This window comes from Aulonocara sp. 'chitande type north' Nkhata Bay, linkage group LG9, assembly GCF_057382095.1.
Source record: "Aulonocara sp. 'chitande type north' Nkhata Bay isolate Kocher_YH1m ecotype deep benthic linkage group LG9, A_spYH_male_GT1.1, whole genome shotgun sequence".
Lineage (NCBI taxonomy): Eukaryota > Metazoa > Chordata > Actinopteri > Cichliformes > Cichlidae > Aulonocara > Aulonocara sp. 'chitande type north' Nkhata Bay.
Window position 1 is genome coordinate 31,570,740 of NC_141352.1, and position 19,719 is coordinate 31,590,458.

The 19,719-nt window shown below is 39.8% G+C and overlaps 3 protein-coding genes across 5 annotated transcripts; 2 read left to right on the plus strand and 1 right to left on the minus strand.

Moving 5' to 3' along the window:
- Positions 1-118: 118 nt before the first annotated feature.
- Positions 119-4,201, plus strand: dph2 (diphthamide biosynthesis 2). Of its 2 annotated transcripts, XM_086306959.1 has the most exons (7): positions 119-331; positions 592-748; positions 941-1,053; positions 1,388-1,608; positions 1,747-2,436; positions 2,728-2,910; positions 3,033-4,201. In XM_086306959.1, the coding sequence occupies exons 2-7, from the start codon at positions 599-601 to the stop codon at positions 3,158-3,160; spliced, it is 1,485 nt and encodes a 494-aa protein (XP_086163085.1). In that variant the 5' UTR covers positions 119-331; positions 592-598; the 3' UTR covers positions 3,161-4,201. The 2 variants fall into 2 exon arrangements, with proteins under 2 accessions (XP_086163085.1, XP_086163084.1); XM_086306958.1 differs by having other exon boundaries at positions 119-748.
- Positions 3,038-8,569, minus strand: ncf2 (neutrophil cytosolic factor 2). The gene is made up of 15 exons (XM_086306957.1): positions 8,273-8,569; positions 7,987-8,069; positions 7,736-7,844; positions 7,462-7,596; positions 7,154-7,261; positions 6,911-6,970; positions 6,747-6,790; positions 5,883-6,024; positions 5,655-5,720; positions 5,446-5,500; positions 5,300-5,343; positions 5,062-5,210; positions 4,870-4,981; positions 4,606-4,702; positions 3,038-4,514 (listed from the first exon to the last, which is right to left on the minus strand). Exons 1-15 carry the CDS (start codon positions 8,561-8,563, stop codon positions 4,423-4,425), a joined length of 1,587 nt encoding a protein of 528 aa, XP_086163083.1. The 5' UTR covers positions 8,564-8,569; the 3' UTR covers positions 3,038-4,422.
- Positions 8,570-9,212: 643 nt separating this feature from the next.
- On the plus strand, positions 9,213-19,689 carry garem1 (GRB2 associated regulator of MAPK1 subtype 1). 2 transcript variants are annotated; one of them, XM_086306962.1, is made up of 6 exons: positions 9,213-9,602; positions 11,476-11,616; positions 12,878-13,008; positions 14,805-15,992; positions 16,274-16,428; positions 16,557-19,689. In XM_086306962.1, exons 1-6 carry the CDS (start codon positions 9,482-9,484, stop codon positions 17,416-17,418), a joined length of 2,598 nt encoding a protein of 865 aa, XP_086163088.1. In that variant the 5' UTR covers positions 9,213-9,481; the 3' UTR covers positions 17,419-19,689. The 2 variants fall into 2 exon arrangements, with proteins under 2 accessions (XP_086163088.1, XP_086163089.1); XM_086306963.1 differs by having other exon boundaries at positions 16,560-19,689.
- The last annotated feature ends 30 nt before the right edge of the window (positions 19,690-19,719 follow it).

Consider the following 19,719-nt stretch of genomic DNA (forward strand, 5'->3'; position numbering starts at 1 on the left):
TGAAGAAAGCTTGAGCTGCTTTCCTTTCCATTTTCAAAATCTATCAGTACTCCTTGAGCATTACAATAATGGGAAACCTATATGTCTGCAACTCAGTCATCTAGAATTGAGAGTTGTAGGAGTGATAGCAGAGAGATTTTTGATGAGGTTGTGAATACCGGACGAGCGAAACAAAAAGTATTTTCTTAATCGTGCCAGGCGAAGTTTATTTTGAAAAACATTTGACCCGGAAGTCATTCCCTCAGCAGAAAGGATGGAGTATCATATTGACACGTGTGTAGCTGTAAAGTGAACATTTATAAGTCCACAAGTAACTCCATGACTCTGAGTTGTGAGTATACGTTGTGTAGCCCTACAAATACACAATCTGACAGATTAGAAACAGCACTTAGTTTGTTTAGAGGCTCCGCGGACACCTATAGGGAATCTAGCTCCAGCTAAGCTAGCAGACAGCTAAACTACATTTTCCGCACTATGTGCTGTTTTTCAGTGTTATGACTTTCGTTAACGTCTGTCAGATTTTCATTTAAAATATCTGGGTTGCTGAATCCAGTTTACTGTGTTTCTACACGCATTTCTACGGGTTCACAGCATAGACATGGCTGGTGCGTTTAGCAGCAGCTCGGAAACTGTAATTCAGCGTGTGGTGGGAGTTGCAGTGAAGACGAGCACACCTGCGGATGACCTGGAAAAGTTTTATCAGATTAAAAAAACCTGCGACTTCATCAGTGAGCATCAGTTTGAAAAGGTAAGGAGGAGCAACATTTTACTTTCTTAGATGTCACTCACCTTTGTTTACAAAAGCATTTATGGCCTAGTAGCCAAATATTCTTAATATGTCTTGTTTTAATTAAAAGCAACTGCAGTTTAAAAATATAAAACAGTGCCTAATTTATACTTTATTTATTAATTATTATTACATTGGTTGCCGTGTGTGCAGGTAGCTCTGCAGTTTCCCGATGAGCTGTTGGTGGATTCAGTTGCAGTGGCAGAAGAGATCGAGAGAAACACTAATGCCAAGTCATACATTTTGGGTGATACATCCTATGGAAGGTAACACAGTAGATTTAAGAAATCATTGCTTTAATGCACTCATGCAACACTGTTTTTTTAATGGTTTTGAGTCATCAAGTAAAGTTGGGTTTTAAAATTGGTGGCAGGTTGCATTCACTGATATTTTTGACAAAAACTTGTCAACATCTCCAGACCTGTCAGACTTTGGATTCAAAATCTCAGCTCTGTTTTTCAGTACATGAGAATATTTACTGGGAGTTTTATTTTGATATAAAAGAAGCATTTGGTGTTATATAAAACAGTGTGCAAGGAAATTCCTCATCTAGTAAGGGTGTTAACTTATTTAACACTTTTGTTGAACTCTCATGTGCAGTTGCTGTGTGGATGAGGTCGCTGCAGAACACGTTGGCGCTGACTGCATTGTGCACTATGGCAGTGCTTGCCTTAGCCCATCCAGAAGGCTGCCCTTGTTATACATCTTTGAGCAAAGAGCAGTAGATGTGGAGAAGTGTGCCTCCTCCTTCAGAGAACTCTACCCTGACAGACACAGTCACATAATCATCCTCTATGATGTCAACTATGCTCATGCCATTAGTAAGTTTGCAGTCACCTTGAAAAGTTTGTGTGATCCTTCGAATTACTATGTCTCAACACAGATTTTTGTGTTTCGATCAGTCCCATCTGTCCACAGATATTTACCAGTATACATTTTTATTTTTTTTCCTCCCTCAGATGGTCTTTTGGCTCTACTGTCACCAGAGTATCCAAACCTTGTTGCATCTGAAATTGTTGTTGAAGGGGAGCAGTGTTACAGTCATGGGCAGATTAAAAGACAAGATGATGACGCCCGTCTCTCTGACCAAGACGATGGCCAGGTCATCTATCAGTTTGGACGTCAGTTCACCTTGAAAAGCAGTTTAAGCGTCACGGACTGCAGTATGTTTTATGTGGGCCAGGAGGGAGCGACCCTGCGAAACTTCATGATGACTTGGAATCGGTGCTCGTTTTGCTCTTTTGACCCTGTGACAGTGAAGGGGCAGGTCGAGTCTATAAGCATCAGCCGCGCTCTGATGAAGAGATACTATGCTATAGAAAGGGCCAAGGATGCCAATGTGGTCGGCATCCTGGTTGGGACTCTGGGGGTTGCCGATTACCTCTCTATCATTGAGCAGCTGAAAGAGACCATCAAGAGAGCTGGCAAGAAGAGCTACATGTTTGCCATGGGGAAGCTGAACGTACCCAAACTGGCAAACTTTCTTGAAATTGACATCTTTGTTGTAATTGCATGTCCAGAGAGCTCACTTTTGGACTCAAGGGGGTTTTTAAAACCTGTAGTGACGCCGTTTGAGATGGAGGTGGCCTGCAACAGGAAGAGGGAATGGTCAGAGGAATATGTCACAGACTTCCGACATCTCCTGCCAGGTGCGATTGGGAGTTTTTCACATCAGCTTTTCTTAAATGAACTCTCTTAAAGTTCTGTATTAATGTTAAGGATGTTAATGGTGTTGTCTATATGGCTTCGTAGTGTAGTGGTTTACGTGTTCTCCAAACAAGCAAAAGAGCCCAGGTTTAATCTAGAGAGTAGACGCAAATCTGCAAAATCAAACATGCGGCCATTACCCTTCAGGAAATGTTTCTATATGTCTGTTATCAGTTGTGTAATGTAGTTTCATTTTGCCACGTCTAACCTTTTTCTTCCCAAACTTGCTGTAGGTGGACAGAGTCACGTACCTTTGGCTGATCAGCAGGACGAGGAGGATGAAAGTGACGTTTCATTAATCACTGGTGCTCTGCGAAGCCACAATCTCCTGAGCAGTGAGCCTACAGAGCCGGCCTATGGGTCCTCTGTGGTCTTGAGGAACCAGACGCTGACCGTAGCAAACACAAACTCAGCTGGTATGACAGTGTGCTCCACCTAATCAACATGCGTGAATTCCTATACAAAAGTAGACACTTATGAATATCTTGTATTACACTACAAGTGTTTATTTATTCATTTTATTATTATTTTTTTCCAGCATCTTTTCTTGCAGGTCGAAGCTGGATCGGTTTAGAGCAGAAGCTGGGAGAGACACCTGTGGTGAAAGCAGTAGAGGGCAGGAGAGGCATAGCTATAGCCTACGAGGAGGAAGGAACATCGTCGTGATCATTTTTACCAATAATCCACAATGTCTTTGGTAAATTAATAAATAACCTATCAATGTACCAAATGTATAGCATATAAGCTGTATTTACTGGAAGAAGAAAGTGATTATTAAATGTTTTTTTTATTAACATCAGTACCAGGCGGTGGTAGTTTTAATACTGCATTACTTAAATTATAGGAATCTGTGATTCAGTGATTACAGTATTATGACATCATAACCAGACCAAAGGTTGTTACTCTGAACCAGGAAATGACTGAAATGTATTTTGATCTCTGAGTGTTAGAAAAAAATAGCCCAAGTGTCAGATGACCACTCATCTTAAATTATTCACGCAACTTGGAGGAAATTGGCCTTGTATGAAGTGGAAATGTATTAAGTATAAAAATGCACTTTTCAAATCTTATGACCTCTACGCTGACCCTGGGTTTGAGCTTTATAGCAGAAGGAAATTGTAACACTGCAAAGAAAAGAAAACAATTTGCTGAACGTATTAAAATATCCCACAGTTCATATTTTTCATTTTCTTTAGCAAAATAAGTAAAATGCATATAACCTTTGCATTTCATGTGTTTATTTGCTTTACATTGTTAAATAAGAGTGTTGTGCAAAAGTGTGGAGCCGCCCCTCATTTCTGTATTTTACTAGGAAAATGAAGAATTATTGCTTAAGACCCCTTTAAGAAATTACAAGAAGGTCTGGCTCCATAGAAAAAATAAGGGGTGTCTTAAGACTTTTGCACAACATTGTACACATAATGTTCTGGAGAATTAATGAAACTGACTCCATGCTGCAACATCCTACATACCTGTGATATCTGGACCAGGCCTGTCAGGATGACCTCAAAATAAATGCAGTCCTGTTTTTTTTATGTTTTTTCTAATATAAAGTTTGATAGTAAGTCTTTATATAGTGCTCTTTTTAAATTGTTACATAATGAAGCCTGTTGCCCTGTACCTGTGCATGTGCAATGACAATAAAGTTGAATTCTATTCTATTCTATTCTAAGAAAGGTGAAATTCATATGAAGCCACATAAATGCAAAGATACAGACTTAAAATTTTTGACTAAAAGTCATTTAAATAATGTACATAAGTGGAAATTGTAACATTTTAAGCATTTATAATCAGCTATTGTAATCATCATATTTGGACTTGGTATATCAAAAGAAGTGGCACATTTGATCACCAAAGCAAACAACTTTTGAAAAGTTGTTAATCAGTGTTTTCAGCTTTTATAACAGATTAGCAAACCTGGCCATAAATCACTGGCCATTCGCAGGAACTTCTTCCACAAAGGATGCAGGGAATATCCCAGTATTCCCGTTACACTGCCCTTCCAACCAGTCTTGGTTAACTGAAGATGAACAAATTGTGAATTAGAATCATATATTCCATCAAATTGTAGAGTTTCTATATGTTTGACGTATAAAAGAATGAAGCTTCACTTTTAGAGAGCAGTTTGATTTTATCCCCTTGCTGAAAATTCAGATCCTCGGGATTTGATGACTCGTAGGAGTGAAGTGCCACCAGGTGAATCTCCTCCTGAAATCCCCAAAGATCCACAATGGTTATCAGTGTAGACGGAAATTATAACAGGAGTGCAAAAACAAAAAGATACTAAAACTACGTCAGTATCGCTAATACTGGGAATATTGCTGTTGTTACTATAACAACAGCAATAACATGGCAATAGATGGTTGCTCTCTTACCTCCTTGGTGTTACACCACAAAGTGACACGCCCACCGCTGGCACGGCTCCACAGCTCCTTCATTTCTGTGTTGGCACTGATTACACTTTGTTCACTTGCCTCAGAGGTTAAACTAAACCCAGTAAAGGTATTCAGTTGTAAGTACAAACAATGCATACCAAACATTCTTGTTTTCTTAATTATGCACTCTACCTCAAGGTGATTGCAGAAGAAGGAAGATTCAGTTTCCTGCTGATTTTCTCAATCAGCATCGTGTAGGGTGACCCACACGGGACTGAGACGACAAAGTTGAAATTGAAATGCACTTTGACGATACATGAATTGTCTGTGGACTGTTTTTCCTGGAAATGATGAGAGGAAATAAAAGAACTTAAAATAACAGCCAGAATTAAACATCTCAGTACTTCTCATTTTCTTTGCGTTGGCATACCTGTCGCTGACGATTTCTACTAGTGACTTCACTTGGAGTAAGACCTTACATAAAGAAAATATGGAAAATTAGATTTTTCACATAAGGCTCAGATATCATTCGAAAATCCTCATTTAATTTTTGTATCCTGTACCAGAAAAGCCAACCTTGTATCCTTTCAGGTCTGGTGGGTGGCTGTCGGCTTGGAGGCGGAGTTATTCCCTGTTTATAGTTGTTCCCATTCAAAATAAAGAAAAGTAAAGACTGTGTTATTTTAAAAGCTTGGAAAGGAAACTACAATGTTTTAAGCGCTGACATTACCAGAGTCATTGATTATGACACCAACAATTGAGAATAATGACAAATAAATGCTTACCTTGTTTTTGTTAGAAGCTAAGGAGATTTCCAAACGTTCCAGATAGTTGTAAGGAACAAGCCCCCTCTGTGAAAGACATCACAGCCATGTTTACTCTCAGCAGACACCAGCAATGCATTAATTGTGTGATAAAAGTACATGATATGAATGCTGGCTTTAGTGCATAAAAACAACACAGTGTACTGGTGTTAAAATTTGTACAATAAGTGGCAGATGTGGAGATCTTACTCTTTCATTGAAGACCACATTTGCCCAGTTGTCAGCACCCTTCTGCAACACAAACACAATATTGCCCGGCACTACAGCCAGCTCATCACTGGTCTCAGGAATAAACTCAAAGAGCACAGTGTGCGGTTCTCCTTCCAACACCCTGTAAACACAAGAAATGTCCACATAGCATCAAGAGTGAATCCTCCCTTAGTTTTGCTGCAATAGGTGTAGGCTGCTGGGGGATTCCCATGATGCATTGAGTATTTCTTCTTCTCACTAACTATGTGTTAATGCACCTCTCTGCACTGAATCATACTTGTTATGAATCTCTGGCTCTCTTCCACAGCACGTCTTTTATCCTGTCTTCCTTCTCTCACCCCGCCCCTCCCTGAGCCTGGTTCTGCCGGAGGTTTCTTCCAGTTAAAAGGGAGTTTTTCCTTCCCACTGTCGCCAGAGTGCTTGTTCATAGGGGGTCATATGATTGGTGGGTTTTTCTCTGTATGTATTGTTGTAGGGTCTACCTTACAATATAAAACACATTGAGGCGACTGTTGTTGTGTAAAACTGAATGGAATTGAAGTGAAATTGAAGAGACATAAGACACAAAGGTTAAAGTTGCCACTATTCTGTGTAACGGTACATGTCTATTTTCAGGTTTTAATTATTAAACCTACACTCTGAGTCCCATTTTTCTCTTTGTGGAAAGCATAGTTTCATAGATATGTCTCATGCTTTCCCACATTTTGTATTTGTACGTTGTAAACATGTATAGTGGCGAATCCACATATCACAAAAACTTGCCACCTACAACATCATTAAATACTAAAATCATTTCTGTTTAAAGAGTTTCAAATCGGCATGGATCCAAAGTGACTATCATACCTCAGAACCTCAGGCTCTTTTGGACGAGTTGGACCATCTTGCACCTATCAAATAAAAAAAAAAACACAGTCCATCACAGACATGGCAACACACAGGGGTATGTAAAGGTTCAGTCTATCATCAAACTGTAAAGTTTTTATAGCCAATAAAAGCCAGCGTGTCACCTGAGGCTGCAATGGGGCAAATCCAGAGAACTCATCTTGAGGAACAACAGAGGCAACGACCTGATGATAACGGGGGGAAAGTGGCTTATAGATATCACTCAACAATAATTTCTCCTCTATATATTTATATATATATATATATATATGCGTGTGTGTGTGTGTGTGTGTGTGTGTAGAGATGCTGACTTTTGATAACTTTATAATCACACTAGATTAGATAAAACAGGCTGGGTAATGAGTCACCTTTGCTTTGCCCAGGTAGTCTTTCTTCTCCAGCTCTGCAACATAGTGCTTATTTGGTTTAAACATCTCTTTTGATTGGAACTCGACCAGTTTGAAAAGTTTCTGCTTCTGTTGGTGAAATTTCAGTGTGAGTGACACTTAAAGTCATGTGCATATCATTATCCTGTCACCTGATTTAAAGCAAAATTAGAATAAACCATATCAACTTACCAAATATAGGTTAATGGAATGAAGAAACTACTACATTTGATATCATAAATATAATCACATTTAAATGGGTTGACAAAAGTGATTGTATCACAACTCACTAGGATTGATTGCAGAGCTTTGTCGATGATATTAAACCTGGCCTCTGTCTTGTAGTTAAGAGCCTTCGTGAGGTGTTCCTGGGCCTTTTCCCAGTTACCCAGCTCAGCTTCAACCAGGGCCATATTGTGGAGAACCTGTGGAGACATTGTTAAGCTTGTGTCCTTGGCCAGGAAAAAAGAATGCTAAGTTGTATTATGAATGAACAGCTCATAACATCAAATGAATTATTTAGGTGTAATGTTCAGGATTAATAATAGAATCAAGAATACTCACATCACAAGCATATAGTATGTATCTGAGACCAAGCGCTTTGTAATCTATCAGCTGGTTGCCCCTGAGTGTTTTAAAGGTTTTCTGGAAGTCCGCTAAACTCTCCTCATACCTTTATGTAGAGACAATAAAGTTAAAACATTTGCATATGATATACTATTAAGCATTTTTAAATCACAACATTAAACATAAAAAAAAATATGGTCCTTTTTTAAAAAAAAAAGAAAGAAAGAAAAAAGACAGGTGTGTCTTGCCTCTTCTTTTTGTAAAAAGTGATTCCTCTTTGAAAGAAGGCAATGGCCAAATGTTCATCCTTGCGTATGCTGCAATCAAACGCCTGAGAAACAAAGAAACTGTCACTTCCTCTAGAAAACATGGTAAGGTCTACTTCTCCTTTCTCAGTGACTTGCGCTTTCAGGCAGCATATCGGAGAATTGTATTTCAGCAACTATCAAAAGAGTTTCTTGTTTGGACTAATTTGCTGATACGACAGCTGTTAATATTTGTGTGTTTATGCTTCAGCCTGCAGATCAGACATACCTTTTCAGCAGCATCAAAGTCTTGGTCAAGAAGATGGAGACAGCCAATGTCAAAATAAATTTTGGAGTTTGGTTCCTGAATACCCAAGAAAATCTCAAGTGCTTTGGAGAAATCTTGTCTGTTGACGCAAGTTACCGCCTCATCCCACTGGCGCAGAGTGTCCACAAAAGACATGTTGGCAGGTTTGGAGTATACTGAGCTATAGACCACAGTAAGGAAGTTCCTCTGATTTGTACCAGTGAGAAGAGGAAGTGTGATGAAAGTCATTGTTGGTGTATATAAATAACACATTACCACCAGGTCTTAAAGCTAAAGGGTTGTCCCCTTTTTCCCAATGTGATGTTACATGACAATTCATTATTTGTGTTTGGTGTTTAAATAAAGCTAATCTGATTTTGTTATACTTTCCCATCACCAGATATGTCATACGTGTGATGTTTAGCCATAGATTTCCTCTACCAGGAATGTTGACAGACAGGGTGTAGGGAATGTGATTGCACAAGAACAACTTAATGATGTGTCATTAAACAAGGATAAGATAAGAAGAAAGACTGAAAGTAATAGGGTTATATATTTATTTGTTTATTTATTTATTGAATCACGATTTGCAGCACCAGGTAAAAACACTTTGAAACAGGCAGTTGGTATTCTTTTTGTTGTCTTTTAGTTATCAGAAACAACTACAACTTCCGGCTTAATGTTTTTAAAAACGATAGTGACCTACTAGTACAAGCTTTGCACTCTAGCACAGCTTTATTAATTCACTTGTATTGTAAATGAAATCAGTTGTATTGATGGGTTTTCTTCTGTTGTTTACCAAAGTATGTATTCTTTACCTTCAGAAGAAAACTATTCCAGCTTCCTTGCTTTGTGGTTGGTTCTCTACCGCCTAAGCCCACCTACGCTGGCTCTCTCCACCAATCACAGCAGAGCGACTTGCGCGCTGCCTCTCTCCGGCTGATCCAAACTAGCGCTGGCCCCATCGGTAGTTAAACAAACATGGCTCTGCTACATTATCAGACAACGACTCTTTATGATACGTAGGCAAATTTAAAGGAAAAAATGCGAAGATTATTAAGAAACACGCCATGCGTGATGTGACACCGCGGACGGAGAGTTGCTACGTTATTTAGTGCGTTAGCTTAGTGTAGCCTTTTGTGACCGTGTTTACACGTAGCTAGCTCTTGTTGGCTAATGTAATCTAACAAAATGGACCTTGGATCAATGTTGTACAACAATTTAAAAGAAGTTACATGGAGTACTACGTCCTTACCATTAGATCAACTCGTCAGTAATTATAAGTTGCCTCAAATTGTCAAGCTGGATAACGGCAAGTAACTTTACCTTTTCACGCCATCAGCGCAGCGCTTGTTAGCTGCTAGCTAGCAGCAAAGGCAAACTTAAGCTGTAACAAATCTTTGCGATTGAGTTTAGCAGTGTGACTTACCGTTTCTCAACAGCGTGATCTAGTTTACATTACAAAATAAGCGTTTTCTTATTCTCTCTTTTCTTTTGGTTTATTTTTGGTAATACCTTTGCATCCGTTGTGCACATCTCACCTTTTTTGGTATTAAACGTGTAAACCCTATAGTCATCATTATAATGAAGTTATTTCAGGTTTAGTAAAAACTGTATTGCAACGACTGATGAGTTGTACCACATACTGTCTAGCTCCACCATTGGAAAGCCTTTTTTTTTTTAAATATATAGATGTATTGTTGCAGGCTGAGTCACAATGCCAATCTTATAACTAAATCGTAACCTAGTTGCTCTGTTTAAGCTGAGAAGCATCATTGTCTTCATTTTGGTTACAAAAAGACAAGTATTTATTTATTTGTTTTTAAGAATTAAGACATGATAATGTTATGGTGCTGTGCAAAAGTATTTAGCCACCACTAATTTCTTCATAATTTGCTTAGAAGTTGCCAGATTTGCATTTTCTGAAGTGGTCGTGAGCAATAGTTCTCCAGGTTTTCTGAAGGTTTTTCAAGGTTTTTCTAGGTCTTGTATCTGACCATTTTCTTCAAGGACAAAAAAGTACCTAATTTAAAGGGATCGTTTAAAGGGACCAGCCAGTGTTGTGTATACACTCCGATTCCCATTTATTTTGTTGAGTCCACAAAAAAATACCAAATTAACCAAGAACCTGACTGAAAATCAGTAGCATCAGGTCTGATGGAGCAGTGAATGCAATTTAGAAATGTTTGGTTCAGAGCATTGTGAGTATGTACAGAGAAAGTCAGGAGTGACTACAGCCACCTGTTAAATAGGGTGGAGGCTGAACTGCAGCAACTGGTGTAAAGAAATTACAAGAAGGCTGCCTTAGAGTTTAGGCCGTGTTAAAGAACAAAGGTGGTCAAATAAAATATTGACTTTCAATTTTGTTAGAGTTGTACAAACTCTGCACTTGCCTTATAGCCTGTATTTCCATGTATGTTTGCACATATTGCAGCCATTTCCCATTTTCCTACTAAAATAAAGAAATGAGTGGGGGCTCAAGACTTTTGCACAGTACTGTTACTATCCCTCTAACTAAACTATATGTTAATGCAATCCTGGGTCTGAACGTGTATCTTTATCAGAATCAGAATACTTAAATAATACTGATTCTGATACAGTCCTGGGTCTGAAAGTGCATCTTTAAAACTATGTTACCCTCAGTATGCCTGAAAATAAACATGCTGACTGTGCCCTGCACTTTGCTATTATGTATCATTAATAATTTGAATAATTTTCTCCATCTCCCTGACACATGCCTGGCCTTTTCTGGAGAACTAAAGTGGTGTATTGTACTTTGAATGATAGAGCATGCTTTTTAGAGAGGTATGGATTAGGCCATTAGTCATTGACTAATGGCCTAATCCATAGTGACTTTAAATGTGCTTGGTAATCCAATGCCTCAGTTTGAATGCAGCAGACTGTATGCTAAAGAGTGGTATGAAAGCAGTGGTGTTTCTCAAAGTGATATTTAATAGAATGGCCTGTTCTCTGAGTTATTAAGGTTCAATAGTTCTCTCATGACCCACATCCAAGACACCACCTGGTAAAAACATATATAAACATTTTTTGTTTTAGATGTTTTGTTGCTGGATGGTTCAGTGCTTACTTTGCGGTTAATTTAAAGTTGTAATTATGCAAATTATGCTGTTTTCTGCTCTGTAAATAGTGTGGGTTTTTTTTTTTTTTTTTTTTACTTTCTGTAGGTCAGCTGGTTGAAGGGCTCAGAGACAATGACTACCTCTTGATTCATTCCTGTCGTCAGTGGACGACTATTACTGCTCACAGTCTGGAGGAGGGACATTATGTCATTGGGCCCAAAATAGAGATCCCAGTTCACTATGAAGGTGAGATGCAGCCACAGTCTATGCTTATTTAGTTTGTCTTGTAAATGGTAAATGGACTACCGTATTTCCCGGACTACAAAGCGCACCTAAATATTAGCCGCACAAGCTAAAATCAGGGGAAAATCCTGTTTTGTACATACATTAGCCGCACCTGACCAAAAGCCGCAGGTGTTTCAATGTTGACTTATCATATGTAAGAGAATATGCACAAAGGGAATTGTCAGGAAAGAGATGGCTGTTTGGAGACATCACTTTTATTAATATTTTGAAAAACAAGTTATGGGTACATATTTGCACATGTAGTACATAACAATAACCTACAGCACACCAGAACAATAGATTCGGCCTACCTTTTAGGCTCAGGTGCAGTGACACAGCTTTAACAAGAAGAAAAGTCAGTCATTCACCACCATCTTTCTCTTCTTCCTGCGCACTAAAACCACCAAAGTCCTCTTCTCCAGTGTCGGATACAAACAGGCTCATGATGGCTTCGTCATCCACTCTTCTTCTCTCCTTCGTTGTCACTTTCAAAACCAAAGAAATCCTCATTGTCAGTGTCAGAGTCGAACACCCTCAGAAGGGCCGTGGCGGTGTCCTCCTCTCCATCATGCAGCAGTCCAGCCCTTCAAAATCCGTTGGTGATCGTGGATGTTTTCACACTTTTCCACGCTGTCAGAATCCACCGGTGGAGTTGGGCATAACTTGCTTTTTGGGCATAACTTGCAAGTTTATCGCCGCTCATCATCCACGACTCCCGCTGAACGCGTAGCGCTACTTTGAAGTTTGTTTTTCGCGCTACTTCGTACGGCACTACGTTGCCTGGCGGACAGACATGTGACTAACATACCACTCTTGAACCCCGATCCTTCCGCCAGGCAACGTAGTGCCGTACAACAGCGGAACACACAAAACAAATCGTCTTACGATATGACAAAAATCACGGACAATCCATAGAAAAGCCGCACCTGACTAAAAGCCGCAGGGTTCAAAGCTTGTGCAAAAAGTAGCGGCTTATAGCCCGACATTTACGGTAGTTCTTATAAAGCGCATTTCTACTCTATCCGAGCATTGAAAGTACTTTACAGTATTTATATGTTGCGCATTGTCAGATATCAAATATGATATTTGATGATTCATCTTTGCCTAAACTGAAGAATTATTCACTAAAATATATAAGGCAAAAATAAATTATGTGATTTTATAGTTGTAAGTCTGTGTTGATGCAAAACACCATTGACGTGTCTTTTCCATCTTTTCGTAGGTCAGTTCAAGCTGCTTGAGCAGGACAGAGATGTCAAAGAGCCTGTGCAGTACTACAACAGCGTGGAGGAAGTGGCCAAAGCTTTCCCTGAAAGGGTATATGTTATGGAGGAAATCATTTTCAATGTTAAGGTACATTTAATCCATCTATTTTTATGTGACATTTATGAATATAATATAATAATATATACAGTGGGGCAAAAAAGTATTTAGTCAGCCACCGATTGTGCAAGTCCCCCCACCTAAAATGATGACAGAGGTCAGTAATTTGCACCAGAGGTACACTTCAACTGTGAGAGACAGAATGTGAAAAAAAAATCCATGAATCCACATGGTAGGATTTGTAAAGAATTTATTCGTAAATCAGGGTGGAAAATAAGTATTTGGTCAATAACAAAAATACAACTCAATACTTTGTAACATAACCTTTGTTGGCAATAACAGAGGTCAAACGTTTACTATAGGTCTTTACCAGGTTTGCACACACAGTAGCTGGTATTTTGGCCCATTCCTCCATGCAGATCTTCTCGAGAGCAGTGATGTTTTGGGGCTGTCGCCGGACTTTCAACTCCCGCCACAGATTTTCTATGGGGTTGAGGTCTGGAGACTGGCTAGGCCACTCCAGGACTTTCAAATGCTTCTTACGGAGCCACTCCTTTGTTGCCCGGGCGGTGTGTTTTGGATCATTGTCATGTTGGAAGACCCAGCCTCATTTCATCTTCAAAGTTCTCACTGATGGAAGGAGGTTTTGGCTCAAAATCTCACGATACATGGCCCCATTCATTCTGTCCTTAACACGGATCAGTCGTCCTGTCCCCTTGGCAGAAAAACAGCCCCATAGCATGATGTTTCCACCCCCATGCTTCACAGTAGGTATGGTGTTCTTGGGATGCAACTCAGTATTCTTCTTCCTCCAAACACGACGAGTTGAGTTTATACCAAAAAGTTCTACTTTGGTTTCATCTGACCACATGACATTCTCCCAATCCTCTGCTGTATCATCCATGTGCTCTCTGGCAAACTTCAGACGGGCCTGGACATGCACTGGCTTCAGCAGCGGAACACGTCTGGCACTGCGGGATTTGATTCCCTGCCGTTGTAGTGTGTTACTGATGGTGACCTTTGTTACTTTGGTCCCAGCTCTCTGCAGGTCATTCACCAGGTCCCCCCGTGTGGTTCTGGGATCTTTGCTCACCGTTCTCATGATCATTTTGACCCCACGGGATGAGATCTTGCGTGGAGCCCCAGATCGAGGGAGATTGTCAGTGGTCTTGTATGTCTTCCATTTTCTGATGATTGCTCCCACAGTTGATTTTTTCACACCAAGCTGCTTGCCTATTGTAGATTCACTCTTCCCAGTCTGGTGCAGGTCTACAATACTTTTCCTGGTGTCCTTCCAAAGCTCTTTGGTCTTGGCCATGGCGGAGTTTGGAGTCTGACTGTTTGAGGCTGTGGACAGGTGTCTTTTATACAGATGATGAGTTCAAACAGGTGCCATTCATACAGGTAACGAGTGGGGGACAGAAAAGCTTCTTACAGAAGACGTTACAGGTCTGTGAGAGCCAGAGATTTTCCTTGTTTGAGATGACCAAATACTTATTTTCCACCCTGATTTACGAATAAATTCTTTACAAATCCTACCATGTGGATTCATGGATTTTTTTTCACATTCTGTCTCTCACAGTTGAAGTGTACCTCTGGTGCAAATTACTGACCTCTGTCATCATTTTAAGTGGGGGAACTTGCACAATCGGTGGCTGACTAAATACTTTTTTGCCCCACTGTAGCTATAATTCTAAACGCTTCCACCAAGAGTATTTCATAACTGTAGATTTCCAGTTAAAGTTTAAAATTTTCCAAGTTAAGGTTGGTAAAATAGATTCATTTCATTGCGTATATCGAAATTCATGTATGTAATGTTTTCATAGATGGCTTCAGGGGAATGCAATGAAGACACAGAGGTTTACAACATAACACTAAACACTGGTGATGAACTGACGTTAATGGGCCAAGCTGAGATCCTTTATGCCAAAAGCTTCAAAGAAAAATCAAGATTCAACACCATTTTTAAGAAGATTGGAAAGCTGAACTCCATCAGTAAGATCGGTCGAGGCAAGATGCCTTGCTTGATTTGCATGAACCATCGCACCAATGAGAGCATCAGCCTGCCGTTCCAGTGCAAAGGCAGGTTCAGTACCTGCAGTCCACTTGAGCTTCAGATGCAAGACGGGGAGCACAACATCAGGAACATCGTGGAGAAAACCCGTCTCCCGGTCAATGTGACAGTACCCAGCACCCCACCCCGCAACCAGTATGACCTCCACCTCATTAGGGAGGGTCATCGGTACAAATTGGTCAACATTCAGACGAAAACAGTGGTTGTGTGCTGCATTCTGCGAAGCAATAAAATTATCCCTATCCATTTTCCGTTTCATATAGCCATGCCACGATTTATTGTTCCAGAAGAATTGCTGCAAGGAGAGTTGTGGTTAGATACTATGGTGCATCGCTGGTTTGCGTTCTGCCAGGAGCAGTTTGATATCGATGACTATTCTCGTGCTGTCCGGGACGTACGAACAGACTGGAATGAAGATGGCAAAAGCCCCAAAAAAAGCAGTGGCAATGGTAGTTGTAGCAGTGGAGGAAGTGGGAGTTCAAGCGGCTGTCCCAATCATATGCAAATTCCCAGCTCTTTGACTTACGCCCGAGATGAACTCACCCAGTCCTTCCACCGACTGTCTGTGTGTGTGTATGGCAGCAACCTGCACGGTAACAGTGAGGTCAACTTGCAGGGTTGTATGCCATGCGGAGATTGGGCTCTTATGCCTTCTGATAGTCATCCTTCAGAAGAGAATGAACACTTTTTCCCAGAGCTGTTGGACTGCACAAACCCACAACCAACCCTCAACAAGCTGGATGTTCCCTATGAGGAGCTGTGGTTGGATCACTTGAGAAGTCAGATTCCAAAACCCTCTCAAAGCGAAGGAATCAGAGGCCTCAACAGTGACTGTGCCACAACAGCTGCACTGACAAACCCAGTCACTTGTCCTCTGGGAGCCATAACCAGCTCTGATGTGCCTCTTGCTCCTCCACCAGTCCCACCAAAGTCTGAAGCTGTGAGTATAATCTATTGTACTTTAGAGTTTTCGGTCTTAGGATTGGAGTGTTAGTTGATTTGATGGCGTCCGTGCTCACAACAAATGTATTTTAATACTACAGCAAAAGCCAGCATGAGTAGCTACTATGCAGTAAATTAATAAATAAAACTACTTGAAAACAACAAGTTTGATTGGCTGTTGCAGATAAAAAGCTGAACCTGAGGGTTCTTTGAAGAATGACTGTAATGTAAGAACATAAGCTTTAGTTACTGTTTCAACACAAACTCTTTTCATCCTAGGTGAAGGAAGAATGTCGTCTTTTGAATGCACCACCAATCCCACCACGAGGCCTGAAACAGATACCATCAGTGCCTGTCCTTTTGAAGCCACGGCAGCAAGAAACTCGGTCTCCAAGTCCAACCCTCTCCTATTATTCTTCTGGTCTCCACAACATGTAAGAATTTAAATTTTCACCCACATTCTCAAAACAAATGCTGTAAGATATCAAGTTTTGTACCTTTCTATGTTTACATGTATGAGGCTATTCTTATGCTATAAATTAATCTACTATTTTTCCATTAGCAGTGGAACATGTGAGCAAGAAGGAACTGACCCACAAGAGCAAAGCCATGTGTGCTACCCTTGCAGCTGGGCTAATTCCATCAGCACTGAACCGAAGGCTGTTTCGCCATGTAGTAGCTCACCGTTAGATGGAGTTTTATCGCGGTTGTCTTGGCCAAATAATTTCAGTGGAGGGGATTCGCATTGCATGGACGAGTTTCTGCCTACAACCTGTCGAAGTTACTACAGCTACCCCAGAAAGAGAACCCCAAGCACTCCAAAAACCTGTACAACCAGCCTTGTTGACTTTGATGGCCGAGAGTATGCACACCGCAGTAAGGACTTTAACTTGCCGAAAGCATCTCTGAGTCCTTTCTGCAACAAATCTTCAAGCTGCAATTCAGAAATGTACAGTGACAAGCTCATAGATGCATCTAACACTAAGCAGAGCCTCTCCTGCCCGATCTTGCCACCAAGAACACCAAAATCAAATGCCATAAAGAAGTGCACAGATGTGCTGTCAGAGTCAGTCTGTGACAGTAAGCCGGAAACTTTATATTCCTCACTTGCTCAACATGAGCAGGGAACAAAAGAGATACACTCCATCTCTAACACTCCAACTGTTAACTGTCCATCCTTGTCTCACACTACACAGTGGCAGCCACCATCGAGCTTGGCTGGCCTTTCAATTGAAGAGGTCTCCAAATGTCTGAAATTTATCGGCCTGCCAGATGACATTGTTTCTCTTTTCGTGTCTGAAAAAATTGATGGGAATCTACTCCTGCAGCTCACCGAGGAGATTTTGTCTGAGGACTTCAAGCTAAGCAAACTGCAGGTGAAGAAACTCATGCAGTTCATAAATGGGTGGAGACCCAAGATATAACAGTATGTAACTTAAAAACTCCTGTAAAGCTGAGAACATCATGCCTTCAGTATGTATGCTATGCACATCAAGCCACAAAGAGTTTCTTTTTGTATAGTATGAACTTATTTCTTGTTACTACATGGTGGGGAAGACAAGTGGGTAATGCCCACTTAAAGTCTATGACTCCTATTTGCTAACTGAATGGAATCATTTGGCACTTTCACAAAGACATTTACATGTCAACTGCTTACTTTTACACCCACGACCTATTCGTGTCATTACACAGATACTAATTTAAGCCAGGGAATTGAAAGAAATCCACATAATCGTTTTAATGTGAGAGCTATATGAAGACAATATTGTCTTTTGTAAAAGGAGAGTGTCACAGAATTTTGCTGCGAATAGCTAAATGTTTAAAAGAGCACGAACTAGAAAATATTTGAAATATATATATATAGTAGAGCCAACTGCCAATAATTACAGAAAACCCAGTTTGGTATCAGGTGACAGGAGATAGTTAACTTTGGAAAATTAATTACTGCATGACAGGGTTCTGTTTTCCCTCAGAATTTGCATCCCCTTAATATAACTGTGCTAATAACAGTTAGCTACACTAAGTCATTATCTGCAGTAGGGTTTAAAGGTGACACTTCCTATGCAAGAGCTCTTTTTTGTGTGTGCCTGAAGTTAAACACTGCTTATTGTAACCTAAAATGTCTCAGCTAAATGTCACTTTGGGTTATTTAAGCCTGAAAAGAAATTGGTTACATCTAACCAAATTCTGTCCTTTCTTTTAAACTCACATGGAGATAACCAAAAGCGCCAACAGATCTTGGCGTCCAATATAAATGAAAAATTAAATGCATCATGCACTTTGGTAGATTTCAGATTAAATATAGCAGTTGAGGTCATTAAATATAATTGATGAGATTGTTTATGTAGAGAATGAATGCACTACATTTTTTTAATTGCAAGGGTACTCATTTGTTTCCACTGTATGTATTGGTAAGTGTTACCTACAATACTTGCGAGACAGAAGTAATAGTTTTTTGCGCCTTAACCCAGAGACCTTAAACCATTTGATATTTTGACGTAACATTTTCTTTTTGTCAGAGAGTATACACTAACAACTGGAGTTTCTCCAGACCACGGAAGCATGTAGGCTAAACTTGAAAATGATAAACTACAATGAAATATTTGTTTGTATTGGTAACTTTTTTAAAAAATACCCTTGATTCAGAATTGAGTTATTTATGCAGTAATTTAACATGATGCAAAATATGCAGGAGAGTTATTGTCAGACCATTCTTATGGCTGACACATGAAGGTGCCTCAGCAGTCACAGCTTTTGTACAACTCGGGTCTGGTCTGTTGGCCAATAGCTGTTGTTTTGTTTCCCCCCCACCCAACAGTTTTTTTCTCTTTTTTACAGTGGGGTGTTACATATTTTACTTGATATTTTTTTTATTTTGTATGTAGGTGCAAATTAAATATAAATTTTTTTTATTGAAATGATTACTAATGTTGAGATTATTTTTTATTGAGAAAAAGCTTATGTTCAAATTTCTGTTTTGTTTTTTTTTTAATTCTGTAAAATGTGGGTTCTACTCGGGTTTCTAACTTCATGCAGTAAAATAACACTCGGTCACGGGGGGAAAATACCTACGAATCTCTTTCGCACTCCATGGACACTGACCAAAAGATAATGTTAATAAGCTGTATTTCCTTTTAAGTTAGTGTCAGTATCGCTGTTTTTATGGAGAATGATTTCTGTCCCTGGAAACTTATTACATAGCATAATGTCTTATGCAATAGCCATGGCACTCCAAAGTGACCACGGAAAGGAAATGCAAAGCAGTGGAGTATTATAGGGTATTATTAAGCGTATTGAAAATGCCACAGTGTTCATTTATAAAAAATGCATGCCAAAGAAATAATTCAAAAACCATTAGCCAATTTAAATTGAAGAATTCTGCAATTATTCAATGAACTGTGAAAACACTCCAACATCTAGCCGTGTCCGACTAATCCAACGTTGTGAAGCACTCGGAACCAAAGCTCATTCTGCGTTGGTAACACACTCAGCTCTGGATCACTGCCTACATGAACTGTTGCAATTTTTTGTACAAAAAGAAGGTAAATAACTGTGACACTGGGTTTGACATCATTACTTACAAGTTGAGTTCTGAACATTTGTTTTTCATTTTAACTCTTGTTTTCCCTGTTTCCCCTTTTGCATTGTATCATCTATTAAACATGGATTAACTGGTGCTCGTGTTTTTCTTCTTGGTCAAGTAACAGTAGTAGGCTTCATAGTAG

Excerpts from the sequence above, each read along its gene's own strand:
- dph2 (XM_086306958.1), top strand. The coding sequence starts at position 599 with ATGGCTGGTGCGTTTAGCAGCAGCTCGGAAACTGTAATTCAGCGTGTG. Across the intron at positions 749-940 it reads GTGAGCATCAGTTTGAAAAG|GTAGCTCTGCAGTTTCCCGA; the intron begins GTAAGGAGGAGC and ends CCGTGTGTGCAG. Across the intron at positions 1,609-1,746 it reads CAACTATGCTCATGCCATTA|ATGGTCTTTTGGCTCTACTG; the intron begins GTAAGTTTGCAG and ends TTCCTCCCTCAG.
- ncf2 (XM_086306957.1), bottom strand. The coding sequence starts at position 8,563 with ATGTGTTATTTATATACACCAACAATGACTTTCATCACACTTCCTCTT. Across the intron at positions 5,344-5,445 it reads CAGACCTGAAAGGATACAAG|GTCTTACTCCAAGTGAAGTC; the intron begins GTTGGCTTTTCT and ends TCTTTATGTAAG. Across the intron at positions 5,211-5,299 it reads GTAGAAATCGTCAGCGACAG|GAAAAACAGTCCACAGACAA; the intron begins GTATGCCAACGC and ends CATCATTTCCAG.
- garem1 (XM_086306962.1), top strand. The coding sequence starts at position 9,482 with ATGGACCTTGGATCAATGTTGTACAACAATTTAAAAGAAGTTACATGG. Across the intron at positions 9,603-11,475 it reads AATTGTCAAGCTGGATAACG|GTCAGCTGGTTGAAGGGCTC; the intron begins GCAAGTAACTTT and ends TACTTTCTGTAG. Across the intron at positions 13,009-14,804 it reads AAATCATTTTCAATGTTAAG|ATGGCTTCAGGGGAATGCAA; the intron begins GTACATTTAATC and ends ATGTTTTCATAG.